Here is a 14788-nt window from a genome sequence, read left to right as displayed (position 1 = left end):
TGCTTCTGTCTCAATGGTCTTTATTTATAAAAAATTGGGACTTGACAAATCTTGGTGCCGGACAAAGTGCTTGACTCTTAATTTGGCCATACTTTTGGGGGGGCGGGGGAGGGAGGAAGCTGGAAATTCCCATTAAGCTGACCTTGATTTGCCTTCCATGTTGAACCTGCTGGCGCTTTTTAGGCAATAAATCCACTTTGCCTTCACACTGCCCCAATTTTGGAAGCTTTGACGGGAGGGGATGGGAGGTCACATGGTGTATCCATGCTTTTATAACTGCAGTGCCACTAACACCTATAAAAGGTGCTGTCCTGCTTAAGCTCCAAAGTAGGATTGTTTTTATCTTTTATTTTTCAAATGTCGAATGTTACCAATAGCGGTTTAAAAGAAATTCAAGAAATGTCTGTCACAATTAAAACTTGAACTTTGTAAACATTTTTGTTAGACCCAAATGATTGTGACAGACCATTTGCAGTCGTGTTTAGGCCAGGCTTGGGCAAACTTTTTTTGGACTCCCAGGGGCCAAGTCTCAATATTTGATAGATGCAAGCTGTTTTACGTTTATAATTATAATAGTCCACCTGGAATTATTTATCCATGAGTCATACATTCTGTACTTTTTTTTTTTCAGAAGCACTTTAAACAGACCCCATCAAATAACGAAATACAATTTTACATGGGGGGGGGGGGGGGTTATACAATAAAACACTGATTATTAGAGTACCTCTTACTACTTGAAAGTCATGTTGCCGGCTTGTATGTTAAAGGTTTAAGTACGTTGGAAGCATGTGGCCCGCAGGCCGTAGTTTGCCCACCGCTGGTTTAGGCTATACAATTAGTGGTGGCTAACGCTGGTAGCTTAAACTTTGCCAAATCCATATAATCTGACAGAAAATGTGTAGTGAAGTTTGGCATAAAATAACTTTTTGTATAATGATCTAATATTACTCTATTTTTGTACAATTTACTTCTGCAATATACATGAACACACTTTCTGGAAAATGCGTTCCCAAAGTCATTAAATTTGAGAAAAAATGTTACAAACCGCTACTTCACAAGAGCAGTGGAATGACTTGAAACAAGTTGCAATGTTATGAAAGTCCATTTGATGAGTTTTTTTTTCCAGCAATGTAAAATGCGAAAGTTTAAATTGTGACATTTCAAAATAATCCAGTATAATTATGAAAAAAGCTGTGATGTTCAATGAATTTTAATACGAAATAGTAAATTTACAAATGAACAGTGGTTATATTGCACAGAAGTGGTAACATTACAAAGATGGTAAATTAAAAAAAAATCTATTATGATGCTGACAGATGTCATGGTAAACTGACAAAGCAATATCGTATTGTAAAACAGTAATGTTTTATACGGTACCAATCTTGACACTACTTCGTATGTGATGGATAGGTGTGTGTGTGTGTGTGTGTTTCCAAGTTAACACTCTGCCTCACTAATCCTGCCAACCTTCCATCTCCATGCATCAGCACATCCAGGGGATTTTACTGCCATTAAGAGATGGCTTTTTGCTCAATTTGTGTGTGTGTGTGTGTGTGTGTGTGTGTGTGTGTGTGTGAGAGAGAGAGATCTGTGCACACAAAACCCGAGTGCAAAGAGTGGGTGGGTCAAATGTAAGACTAACTGGAAAATGGATGTGAAGCACGGCAGTAAAGCTTGAGAATGCACATGAAACGGCCAACATGGACACATTTATGAACATTTGGACTGTGACTTGTTACAACACACATGGATGCAACCATCTGGAAAGATCGACAGGTAACCCAACATACCTTCAAACATTCCTAAAGTGGTGATTGTTTTTTTTTTTTTTTTTAAGTAGTTTTTAAGTTTTTTTTTTTATGTTGCTCTTTCAGACCTGCGTTAATCCCGGCATGTCCCAGATGAGGTAGTGATGACGGCCATCGCTTTCACGGGTCAGTTTTCTAAATGTTTTGTAAATATTCAAATGTGCTGAATTTATTACTTTCAAATCTGTAGGACTACCTACTGTGGATTTGATTGTATTATTGATGGCTGTATTATAATAATTATAATAATTAATTTTATAATAGTTATATATAATATTAGAATGATATAATAAAATTATATTATAATCATGATTATAATAATATAATATTAAAAATTTATTATTAAACTAATTATTATGCCTTAAAAAGAACAGCATGTGTTTTCAGGGTGGAATTATTGTCACTACATCACTGATGCCAAATCTAATTATCAAACATCTCTTCATGGCATTACAAAGCTATATCACAATTCTTTGACCGTTTTGCAACTAATTACATTTATGAGGAATTCCATGAATTTTTTTGGGGGAAAGTAACTAAGGAATTTATGAAAGTTTTCCCAACACGGAGCTTTGAAGCTGTAAATGTACATTGTTAGCAGAGGATGATTAAGCTAAGAGGTAGTGTAGATCCGACTGAAATCCCACGCCCAGACAGTAGCTATTGTTGTATTCATGCTAATCTCTAAACCTCTGAGATGGTCCTTCTGAATAATCACATCATAGGCATCACACTTTTGGGAACCTGACCATGACCTGAATCAGGAGGTCAAATGTCAAGCATAGTTTTTGGTGCTTGGTGTCTCCTCAATTTGCTTGGAAATAAAAAAAAAAAAACTTAGGGAATAGTTATTACTACATTTTCCGTCTTAGTGTCCAATCACAGTCCTACAAACGTATTTTTGTGCCACTGAAAATTAAAAAATAATGAACAAAAATTAGCCCATTTAAAAAACAAATATTTGGAACTTACAATTAAAAAGTTAAAAATAAACTGAAATAGGTTATTTTTAACCTTATCAAAAGTTAAAGGGTACCTATTATGCTCATCTTCAGCCCTTTGTATTGAGCTGTGGACTCCTATAGAGCAGCTACACACAATAACCAATATAGATCTTCCAGAATCTGCACCTATTCAGCTGTATTTAATTAGATTTCATGATTTCCCACTGAGTGCTTATTGGAGTTGATGATAGTGATTTATCTTTTTAAAATTCATTCATTCATTTTCTACCGCTTTTCCTCACGAGGGTCGTGGGGGGTGCTGGAGCCTATTCCAGCTGTCTTCGGGCGAGAGGCTGGGTACACCCTGGACTGGTCGCCAGCCAATCACAGGGCACATATAGACAAACAACCATTCACACTCACATTCATACCTATGGACAATTTGGAGTCACCAATTAACCTAGCATGTTTTTGGAATGTGGGAGGAAACCCACGCATGCATGGGGAGAACATGCAAACTCCACACAGAGATGGCCTAGGGTGGAATTGAACCCTGGTCTCCTAACTATGAGGTCTGCGCGCTAACCACTAGACCGCCGTGCCGCCCATCTTTTTAAAATGTTTAGTAAAAATTAACTTTATGAGGGGGAAAGTACAAAAAGTTGTCCTTTTCAGTTTCCTTTTCCTCGTCTCCACAGTCTTGTTGCTGTGCCTGCAACCTGTGGTGGTGGTGTCCCGCTGGGCATGCGTCCGGGCGTGTCCCCAGTCCTGTTCCTGCACACAGGAGAAGAGCTGCAGTGTTCTTTGTGACCGTTCCAGTCTTGCTGAACTGCCCAAAGAGTTCCCCTGCGAGGCGTCGGCCATCAACCTGGACAAGAACAGCCTCAAGTTCCTGTCGGAGAGGGCGTTTGGTACCCTGCCGTCCCTCAAGTTGCTCTCTCTGGACCACAACAACATCTCTTTCATCACACCTGGAGCCTTCAAGGTCCAATATCAAGAATCCTAAAGAACAGAGTCTACTTCTGGGGTCTTTATTAAAAGTACTATGTTCTGCAGGGTCTGGCCAACCTGGTGGAGCTGAAAATGGCGCACAACGAGTACATCAGCTACCTTCACACACGCACCTTCACCGGACTGAAGAAGCTGGTGCGATTGGACTTGTCCGACTGCAACCTCTTCAACATCCCGGACCGTATCTTCATCGAGCAGACGGCGCTCAAGGAGCTGCTCTGCTTCCAGAATAAGTTCCGTAGGATCCCTGGTGCCATCCGGGGAATGGAGAACCTGACCCACATCTACCTGGAGAGGAACAAGATTGAGGCGGTGGCTTACAACTCACTGCTAGGCCTGGGTAGCCTTAAGTAAGTCTTTGGGACCATGTTTTGGGGTTTTAGGTCACCTTAGATCGCCATCTGTGGAACTCATTGGTCTCACTCCGTTCTCGTGTTGTTCTATAGAACAAATGTGTGATATTTATTGTGTGATTACTTTTTAATCTAGTGCCGATGATAATTTTTTTCCCAACACAAAATCTTGTCACCTTTTAATCTTGGAGAACTGGATCAGAACTGAACTGAACCGCATCTCTTGGTGAAACTGGAGCTTTAAGTTCAGGACTTCAGACTTTCATGTCCTTGTAAATCTTGCAGCATTCCCAGGTGTTAACCAAGTGTCCGTTTCCTGATTCCAGGTACCTGAACCTCCAAGAGAACCGCATCAACGTCATCCACGACCAGGCATTCCAGGACTTGGTGCGCCTGGAGAACTTCTACCTCAATGACAACCTGCTCTCAGACCTGCCACGGCTGGCCTTCAAGGGTCTCAGCCACCTCAAGATGCTCAACCTAGGAGGCAACCTTCTGACCAATGTGTCCAAGACCTGGTTCAGCGACCTGGTGGAGCTGGAGATCCTTTACCTGGACAGGAACCAGCTGATGTACATCGAGGAGGGTACCTTTGAGAACCTGACCAGCCTGATCACTCTGCACCTGAACAGTAACAACCTCACAACGCTCCCGTTCCCGGTTTTCCAGCCCATCTACTTCCTGGGCCGCCTCTACGTCTTCAAGAACCCCTGGGAATGCGACTGCTCCCTGGAGTGGTTGAAGGAGTGGATGGAGAACTACAAGCTAGTGAGGGACATCCCCTGCGCTTCTCCATCCTCCGTGGCTGGACTGGATCTGGGCGAGGTGGTCTTCGCAAAGCTGAACGGTACTTGTGTGGACCCGGCAAAACTGAACCTGACCACGGTGTCCTCGGAGGTGGTGTCCACCACGGAGAACCGCTTCAACAGTCTTCTCTCCAAGCTGCTTCAGCAGGAGCTCCGGGATGAGATGGGGAACGGGACGGAGGGCGCTCGCAACGGGACACTGCTGGAGCCTGAAGATGGACAGCTGTCGGCGGGGGTGGGGGGGCATCACGGTCAAAGAACATGCTCTCTTGTGGCTTGGTTTATCTTCTGGATCAACGTTGGACTTCCTTTGACGTGAACGTGATGGAGCTTTTCTAATGGAAGCAGATTGGAGGCATCGATGGGGACTTTATTGCATCATCGTCCATTTTAATCACAACCCTGGCGTAAGTGTTCTTTTTCTTTTCTCATGGATGTTCCAAGGTTAAAGGTCAACGTTGGCAAACAGATGTCCTCTCGTTTGCCGCTTTTTTTTTTCCTGCCCTCGCTCGCTCTCTCTCTCTCCCCGTTAATCTTCTTATGGTGATGGGGGAAGTCGTGGCAACGTGCCTCTGCCTCCTATGGATGCACCCAACCCCGCCACCCCTCCCACTCTATGAAGGCGAGGGTGTGGTGTGATTGACATATGCCAGATTGTGGATTTGGATGACTCATTCATTGTGACGCCCTCCCGTGTGTTGCTTCATACTTTTTGCTGCCATGTTGGGTGGTTGTGGGTCACGTGACTTTTTTTGTGACATTTTTCTAAATAGCAATAAAATGCTAAAAAACAAACATTAGCTTGACTGTTCTTTTTTTTTTTTCCCCCATCGAGGAGTAAAACTAATCTTTAGCAAGGGATTAATGTGGTGTCATTTAGCATCCACGCAGGAATGCAGCGCTGCAGGCTTCACTACACGTGACGTTATGGAACGTAGGCTTGAAAGATGCTTTCTCTTTTAGATGTGCAGTTGGTGGTGTAGTGCTGGACATAGTTGACTTCCATACACGCTGGATTTGATATATTTTGAAAAAATAATACACATTTTTAAGGATTACTGAGAGCACAACTCACTTGGACTGAGTTGAACCTGACCGCGTTTTTTTTAATTCAGCTTTTACGGCGATGTTTTATGCCCACTTTTGGGGACTACATGTTGTTTTTATTTCTCATGTCTTAATACTTCAATACTTGTATTGACTATTATCCAAAATGTAGATTTTCTTATAATACAACTTTATTTTCATAAAGCAAGTTTCCTCATTAAATGCAGTATGTTTTCAAAAACATAACATTGTGACTTTGGGTATTTTTTCCCTTAATTCTTGTACATTTAACTGTTTTTTTTCTCCTCAAAATATTTAAAAAAAAATTCTCCTCAAAATATTAAATTTTTTTTTCTTTTAAGATGACCGATGTTTGAGGAAAATTTTGTTGTTTTGAAATTGACTTCATCCTTGTAAAATCTCCCTTTTTATTTTTTTTGTCATATTGTAGAAAAATAGTACAATTCCAATTATTTTATGTAAAAAAAAAAAAAATTATTATGAAAGTTCCATGCGTTTTCATGAAATTTTACGTTTTATTTTTTGTAAAAGTATGACAGTATTCTCTGAATATTTGTACTTTATTCTTGTCCTGTTATTCTTACCATCAGTGCTGCTTCTGGTGCATTTAAGTTTTGATGTCTAACCCGGAAATATCAGGACAACTGGAATTGGCTGTGGCTACCTTCATTAAGGGAGCAGATGGATGGATTAAAATGCATAAACCTTGCAATGACTTGCGATGGTGACCCCTAATGGGGGAAAAAACAGAAAGGGGAAAATTTTTTTAACTTCATTCTCTTAATTGTATGACTTTCTTACTATCACAGTTATTGTTGTAATATGGTGTATTTACCGTACTTGCAATATTTTGGCTTTATTCTACTTTCTTCAGTATGGTACTTTTCCATCATTTTCTATTGTTCAATTTTTACTATGCTAATTTTCTATGATGATAATTGTTATGTAGAACACATCAAAAGTGCAAAAAGAAAAAGCCACTCCAAAGGTCATTGGTCCAACACATGAAAGGAAATATATTTTTTAAAAAACTTCATACCGACGAGCTGCTATGACACTCACACACACACACACGCACACACACACACACACAGCCATGTTGACTGAAAGACATTTGCGAGATGGCGTCAAATGAGGTCAGTTTTTTTTTTTTTTTTTGTCTTCACAAATGTCCGCAATGACAGGAAGGACGGAGGTGTGCATAGGCGTCAACGGGACATCCATCACTGCCGCTGCTGTTCTACTTCCCTCTTCTTCTTTCCAACAGCTGGAATATTTTGATATTTTCTTTATTTTCTCTCTTTCTTGGAAGTTTTACAGAAGGATACGAGGAACACTGAGCAACCCGAGCTTTGCCGTAGAAATGGTCCACATGCAGGATTAATTCCTCCTTTTTTTTTAATACAAGTGTCTAATAACACATTTATGGATTTATTTAAGAGACAGGAGGCGCTAGAGCCCGAGGAGGTGGAGAAGAAGGAGGACTGGATCAAGAAAATGAATAAATAAAAAGTAGGTCAGGTGACGTGAGCTACACGTGAAGCATGTCTCTGTGCTTTTTTTTTTTTTTTTTTTTTAATTTGATTGATTTTTTTTACAGGTCCACTGAGTGTCCTCTTGCTGGGACAACGATGATGATGATGAAGGCTGGGACACGGGACAGTCTCTTTAAAACAAACATCTAGAAAAAAAGGTGTGTCCTCCTAGCTAGTAGACAGACAATATTCATTTTTGGGGGTGACAACACCACGACCACGTCGTCTGTGAGGGTCCACTGATAAGGAGGAGGAGTAAGGGGGCATAGTCAGGCCGACGCTTGGCCATTGGTCTGTTCGGTTGTGGGTGGGCGGGGCTTAATCGACAGAAGGGCTGCTTTCAGTAGACCCAGGAGACGGGCACCCATTGGCTGCTGCTGCACACCAGCTCCACCGCCTCCTCCAGGTGTCGAATGGTCTCGTCTATCTCGTTGTTGATGATGGTCTGGTCGAAGTAGTGAGCGTACGTCTTCTGCAGGATCTCCGACTCCTTCTGCAGCCGCTGGAGGGACTCGTCCTGCGTGGGTTCGGGCAAGGAAACAAAATGTCAAGAGTCAGTTTCGTATATATGAAATGATCAAAACTATAATTCAACTTATTTCTTACTGCTAGTTATTAGGTGGCATTACAGTCAATCGTAATATGATTACATTTTATGTTTGTTATAGTTCAGGTTTTTTGCCACTTGGTGGAATGCAAGTGTGAATGGTTGTTTGTCTATATGTGCCCTGTGATTGGTTGGCGACCAGTCCAGGGTGTACCCCGCCTCTCGCCCGAAGACAGCTGGGATAGGCTCCAGCACCCCTGCAACCCTTGTGAGGAAAAAGCGGTAGAAAATGAATGAATGAATGAATGAATATTTCAGGTTTTTTGCCATTATATTCTGATAATTTTATTGCGGAATTGTTTTGTTTTTGTAATATTTTCATAGTTTCTTTGTTCAAGAAACGGCTTTCTTCCGTTATAAGCCAACGTTTTCCCGTAAAATGATGCCATTTTTGGTGTTGAAGTATGACTTGATCTGGTGTAACATTACTTTTATTCAAGTTGTGTATTTTTCACGTTCTACTAATTTTTACATGTAATATTAGAATTTTTGGGGTAAAATTTTGTCATTTTTATTGAGATATGTTTTTTTTTGGTCATTGTTTCCAAAAAAAAACTTTACTTTGACTTTATTGGTGGAATGTGAGTGTGAATGGTTGTTTGTCTATATGTGCCCTGTGATTGGCTGGCGACCAGTCAGAGACAGCTGGGATAGGCTCCAGCACCCCACGCGACCCTTGTGAGGATAAGCGTTACAAAATGAATGAATGACTTGGAGGTTTCCTTTCCTTTTCCTTTCTCTACTCTGATTGGTCAGCCTTGTACCACGTGATCACAGCGACATCTTCACCAAGCAAAGGGACAGGCGATGGGGAGACAGACTGGAAGACATAGTGGGCAAAGACATGCTAACGGCTAGCGGGGGAGGGGATTGGCTGTTACTTACAGGCAACGTGCGACACCACCTGGGTGTCTGAGGGGGGCGCCAAAGAAAGACATGCATGGTGCAGAGATAAAAGCAAGGAAATGAAAGATGGCGGCATGCATGCTGAGACATGGTCATGCTGCAGGACGGTAACATGTCCAATGTCCTAAAGAACGCTTTTACCTCATCGATGCCTGGCGTGATGGTCGGCGCTGCGATAAAGACGACGTAGGGGGCGAACTCTGCTGTACGAAGGACCTTCAGCGCCTGGTGGACAGCACATGTTACTGCAACACACACACACACACACATATATATACACATATACAACACACACCTGAGGTTCCACGTCCAGAATGGCGACCAGTCCCTGCTGGTGGATCTTGCGTATGGTCTCTAGCCGTGTCCCGTACATGGCGTCCTCATGGCTGCCGTACTCCAGGTACTCGTTGTTGCTGATGTCCTGCATCATCTGGTCATGAGACACAAAGTAGTAGTTCTTGCCGTTCTCCTCGTCCTTCTTTGGGGGTCTGGTGGTGTCTGCAGGACACACGACAGTCCGATATAAAGGTTACGTTTATAATCACTTCCTGCAAGGATGGCACTCGTCTTACGTGGGATCGGGTACGCGAATCTGTCAGGATGTTTAGTGATGAGCGTGTTCTTGATGTGTCTTCTACCAACACCGTGAGCACCTGAAACACACCACAAAGGTCAGAGGTCAGAACCCCGACCCTAAATGGAAAACGTCAACACGATGAAGGCTGATCTTCCCTCACCTAACAAAACCAGCGTTTTCCTCTTGAAGGCGGGTAGCTTCACCACTTCCTCGTAGGTGACGAGATCTAGTTGGTCAAACACTGAAGGGGGGGGACGAGAGACAGAACGTGTGAGAGCATGTGGTTGCTTGGAAAACCGAAGCAGTGATGAACGTCGGGGAGCCGTTTTTCCTTGGCAACAATCTGACTGATGTGAACCTCATGCAACTTGATAAGAAAAACAGATCCTATGGGACACCATCACATGCTTCATACATTACATTAACTCATGTCATGCTGCGTTTGAGAAAACTGGGAAATCACAACTATTATAGTCAGAGATCTCAAAGCATTTATATTAAAAAGTAAAAAGTACAATATGATTTATAGGCCTGCACGGTGGTCGGAGTGGTTAGTGCGCAGGCCTCACAGCTAGGAGACCCGAGTTCAATTCCACCCTTGGCCATCTCTGTGTGGAGTTTGCATGTTTTCCCTTTGCATGCGTGGGTTTTCTACGAGTACTCCGTTTTCCTCCCACATTCCAAAAACATGCTAGGTTAATTGGCGACATAGGTATGAATGTGAGTGTGAATGGTTGTTTGTCTATATGTGCCCTGTGAATGGCTGGCGACCAGTCCAGGGTGTACCTCAACTGGGATAGGCTCCAGCAAAATCACGTTTCAAAAGGTACACTTCTTAGTCTTTTTTTAAAATCTGTGATTAATTGTGATTAATCATGAGTTAACACATACAAATGCGATTAATCATGATTCAATATTTTAATTGCTTGACAGCCCTCAGTAAAATACATGTTACAGTTTTAAAGAGTACATTTCTTTAAATTTGTAGAAAGGAAATAAATACGAGTAGAAATACTTGACAGCCATAATAAAGTAGTATTTGCTTTGTCAACAATCCTCACTACAAACTTGAACAAGATTGTTCTAGTTTGTAACGTCTTTTAGTTCTACCGCACTTGTTGGAGGTTTGGAATTTATGACTTGCCAGTTTTGTGCCACGCATCATAATGCAACATGAGCATGTGCGCTCCTTCATGAATGCTATGTATGAATATGAATAATATGTTGTATCATGTCAGCCATGTTTGAGTATCGACACTTTCAATAGGTATAGGACCAACAGACACACACAAGGTCTAAAACTAAACACAACACACAAAAAGGGGGGTTCAAACAGATGTAACCTGCAGCGGCTTGTCAACATAAATATCAGATGCAAAAGAAGAAGAAGAAAGTAAAGAGTGGCGTCACCATGGTTACTTACATGCACAGAGGTTCGTTCAGTAGGAGCAAGCGAGAGAGATGGACAGGAGGGTTACAACAGCAGATTGTATACACACGCACACACACACACAACTCCACAACAAAACACACACAAAGACGCATCTATCAGCATCTTGTGGTGTCCACGCCGTGCAGATTTAAAGGTAATCAGAACAGGAACGCAGTCAACTTTAGCATTTAGCACATCAACAACAACAACAACATGACAGAAAATAATTGCAAACAGCCGGATATTACATAACAATCCCATTAGCTGAATACTTTGAATGGGGAGACACATTTTACTCAACAAATTCACTGAAAAGCTCAAGTATTTTCAAGTCATCAGACTAAAATCCGAGTCAAGTCCCAGAGTTTTTGATCATATAGTAAAGTCCAGTCCACATCATCAGAATTGTGTGTCATGGCTGGAGTCCTCTCCTACCACTAATGTTGGCGACAGTGTGACATCACAGAATGTGGCGGGAAAATACAGTGACTTCGATGACACATTCATGTCATCATCCTAGTTTTGATGATGCAAGAAGAAGAGAGACTGACACAACGTCATACATAAACACAAACATACTGGCTGAGTATTTAGACAGGGACACCTACATACTACACATACTGCACAAATGACTATGTCTACGCATACTGTACACAGTACACACCCTGCACATATAGGACCATATGCATACACACAAACCTACACACAGTAGATAGCTGCTTAACACACAGAAGCACCATTTCGCAAATGTACTAAAACATGTACGTACACATACTCCACATCTACTAACACGTGTACACAACATACTGTACATGTACTGACACACACCTAAACATGCTACGAATGTACTAAAATATGTACCCACACATACTCCACATCTACTAACACGTGTACACAACATACTGTACATGTACTGACACACACCTAAACATGCTACGAATGTACTAAAATATGTACCCACACATACTCCACATCTACTAACACGTGTACACAACATACTGTACGTTGACTAACACTAACACATACATACACACATACTAACACCTGCACTTACACATACACAAGCATAGTGTACATGTACACATGTACACAAACACTGCACGTATTCAGTGCTTACCCATGTACACAAACATAGCGCACATGCACTAACACATGTACACTAAAATACTGTATGTACATGTACACAAACATAGTGTACATGTACAAACATTTGTACACAAAAAGTACTCATGTAGTAACATATGTTGGCAAACAGTGCACATGTACTAAAATATGTACACAAACATAGTGCACATGTACAAACATTTGTACACAAACATGTAGTAACACATGTTGGCAAACAGTGCACATGTACTAATATATGTACACAAACATAGTGCACATGTACTAAAACTTATACACAAACATGTAGTAACACATATTGGCAAAAAATGTACATGTACTAAAATATATACACAAACATAGTGCACATGTACTAACATTTATACACAAACATGTAGTAACACATGTTGGCAAACAGTGCACATGTACTAAAATATGTACACAAACATGTAGTAACACATGTACTAAAACTTATACACAAACATGTAGTAACACATGTTGACAAACAGTGCACATGTATTAAAATACATACACAAACATAGTGCACATGTACACAAATAGTGCACGTATTCAGTGCTTACCCATGCACACAAACATAGTGCACATGCACATGTACACTAACATACTGTATGCACATGTACACAAACATAGTGTACATGTACAAACATTTGTACACAAAAAGTACTCATGTAGTAACACATGTTGGCAAACAGTGCACGTTAGAGAATATGTACACAAACATAGTGCACATATACAAACATTTGTACACAAAAAGTGCTCATGTGGCTACTTATATTTATATTTTTACATATACACATTGTTTGTCAACATGTCTTACATGTGCACTATGTGTATAAATGTTAGTACATGTGCACTGTTTGCCAACATGTGTTACTAAATGTTTGTGTATAATGTTAGTACATGTGCACTATGTTTGTGTACATATTTTAGTACATGTGCACTGTTTGCCAACATGTGTTACTAAATGTTTGTGTATAATGTTAGTACATGTGCACTATGTTTGTGTACATATTTTAGTACATGTGCACTGTTTGCCAACATGTGTTACTACATGTTTGTGTATAAATGTTAGTACATGTGCACTATGTTTGTGTACATATTTTAGTACATGTGCACTGTTTGCCAACATGTGTTACTACATGTTTGTGTATAAATGTTAGTACATGTGCACTATGTTTGTGTACATATTTTAGTACATGTGCACTGTTTGCCAACATGTGTTACTACATGTTTGTGTATAAATGTTAGTACATGTGCACTATGTTTGTGTACATATTTTAGTACATGTGCACTGTTTGCCAACATGTGTTACTACATGTTTGTGTATAAATGTTAGTACATGTGCACTATGTTTGTGTACATATTTTAGTACATGTGCACTGTTTGCCAACATGTGTTACTACTTGTTTGTGTACATATTTTAGTACATGTGCACTTTGTTTGTGTACATATTTAAGCACATGTGTACTGTTTGTCAACATGTGTTACTACATGTTTGTGTATAAATGTTAGTACATGTGCACTATGTTTGTGTACATATTTTAGTACATGTGCACTGTTTGCCAACATGTGTTACTACATGTTTATGGATAAATGTTAGTACATGTGCACTATGTTTGTGTACATATTTTAGTACATGTGCACTGTTTGCCAACATGTGTTACTACATGTTTGTGTATAAATGTTAGTACATGTGCACTATGTTTGTGTACATATTTTAGTACATGTGCACTGTTTGCCAACATGTGTTACTACTTGTTTGTGTACATATTTTAGTACATGTGCACTATGTTTGTGTACATATTTTAGTACATGTGCACTATGTTTGTGTACATATTTAAGTACATGTGTACTGTTTGTCAACATGTGTTACTACATGTTTGTGTATAAATGTTAGTACATGTGCACTGTTTGTGTACATATTTTAGTACATGTGCACTGTTTGCCAACATGTGTTACTACATGTTTGTGTATAAATGTTAGTACATGTGCACTATGTTTGTGTACATATTTTAGTACATGTGCACTGTTTGCCAACATGTGTTACTACATGTTTGTGTATAAATGTTAGTACATGTGCACTATGTTTGTGTACATATTTTAGTACATGTGCACTGTTTGCCAACATGTGTTACTACTTGTTTGTGTACATATTTTAGTACATGTGCACTATGTTTGTGTACATATTTTAGTACATGTGCACTATGTTTGTGTACATATTTAAGTACATGTGTACTGTTTGTCAACATGTGTTACTACATGTTTGTGTATAAATGTTAGTACATGTGCACTATGTTTGTGTACATATTTTAGTACATGTGCACTGTTTGCCAACATGTGTATATGTTTGTGTACATATTTTCGTACATGTGCACTGTTTGCCAACATGTGTTACTACATGTTTGTGTATAAATGTTAGTACATGTGCACTATGTTTGTGTACATATTTTAGTACATGTGCACTGTTTGCCAACATGTGTTACTACATGTTTGTGTATAAATGTTAGTACATGTGCACTATGTTTGTGTACATATTTTAGTACATGTGCACTGTTTGCCAACATGTGTTACTACATGTTTGTGTATAAATGTTAGTACATGTGCACTATGTTTGTGTAC

General features: G+C 40.2%; 2 protein-coding genes across 18 annotated transcripts in view; one reads left to right on the top strand and one right to left on the bottom strand.

Moving 5' to 3' along the window:
• Positions 1-1564: 1564 nt before the first annotated feature.
• Positions 1565-5765, top strand: nyx (nyctalopin). The gene is made up of 5 exons (XM_058082910.2): positions 1565-1776; positions 1875-1934; positions 3451-3737; positions 3809-4113; positions 4443-5765. Exons 2-5 carry the CDS (start codon positions 1913-1915, stop codon positions 5239-5241), a joined length of 1413 nt encoding a protein of 470 aa, XP_057938893.2. The 5' UTR covers positions 1565-1776; positions 1875-1912; the 3' UTR covers positions 5242-5765.
• Positions 5766-6988: 1223 nt separating this feature from the next.
• caska (calcium/calmodulin-dependent serine protein kinase a) overlaps positions 6989-14788 on the bottom strand; it is a 95832-nt gene continuing 88032 nt past the window's right edge. For 7 of the 17 annotated variants that reach the window (XM_058082878.2, XM_058082887.2, XM_058082889.2 and 4 more), the window contains 6 exons: positions 9776-9856; positions 9611-9691; positions 9334-9536; positions 9180-9263; positions 9018-9044; positions 6989-8042 (listed from right to left, as the gene is read on the bottom strand). In XM_058082878.2, the coding sequence (XP_057938861.1) occupies positions 7866-8042; positions 9018-9044; positions 9180-9263; positions 9334-9536; positions 9611-9691; positions 9776-9856 (653 nt within the window). In that variant the 3' untranslated portion in view covers positions 6989-7865. The remainder of the gene's footprint in view (positions 8043-9017; positions 9045-9179; positions 9264-9333; positions 9537-9610; positions 9692-9775; positions 9857-14788) is intronic. The other 10 variants (XM_058082881.2, XM_058082888.2, XM_058082894.2 and 7 more) reach the window with 3 other exon arrangements.

The sequence above is a fragment of the Doryrhamphus excisus genome, linkage group LG12 (assembly GCF_037039965.1).
Source record: "Doryrhamphus excisus strain RoL-2023G ecotype Guam linkage group LG12, RoL_Dexc_Guam_v1.1, whole genome shotgun sequence".
Classification (NCBI taxonomy): domain Eukaryota; kingdom Metazoa; phylum Chordata; class Actinopteri; order Syngnathiformes; family Syngnathidae; genus Doryrhamphus; species Doryrhamphus excisus.
Note: the sequence above shows the minus strand (reverse complement) of the source record. Positions and strands in the feature narration are given on the sequence as shown.

Coding starts and splice junctions, on each gene's coding strand:
- nyx (XM_058082910.2), top strand. CDS start 1,913: ATGACGGCCATCGCTTTCACGG. Junction 1,935..3,450: donor GACGGCCATCGCTTTCACGG/GTCAGTTTTCTA, acceptor TCGTCTCCACAG/TCTTGTTGCTGTGCCTGCAA. Junction 3,738..3,808: donor TCACACCTGGAGCCTTCAAG/GTCCAATATCAA, acceptor TATGTTCTGCAG/GGTCTGGCCAACCTGGTGGA.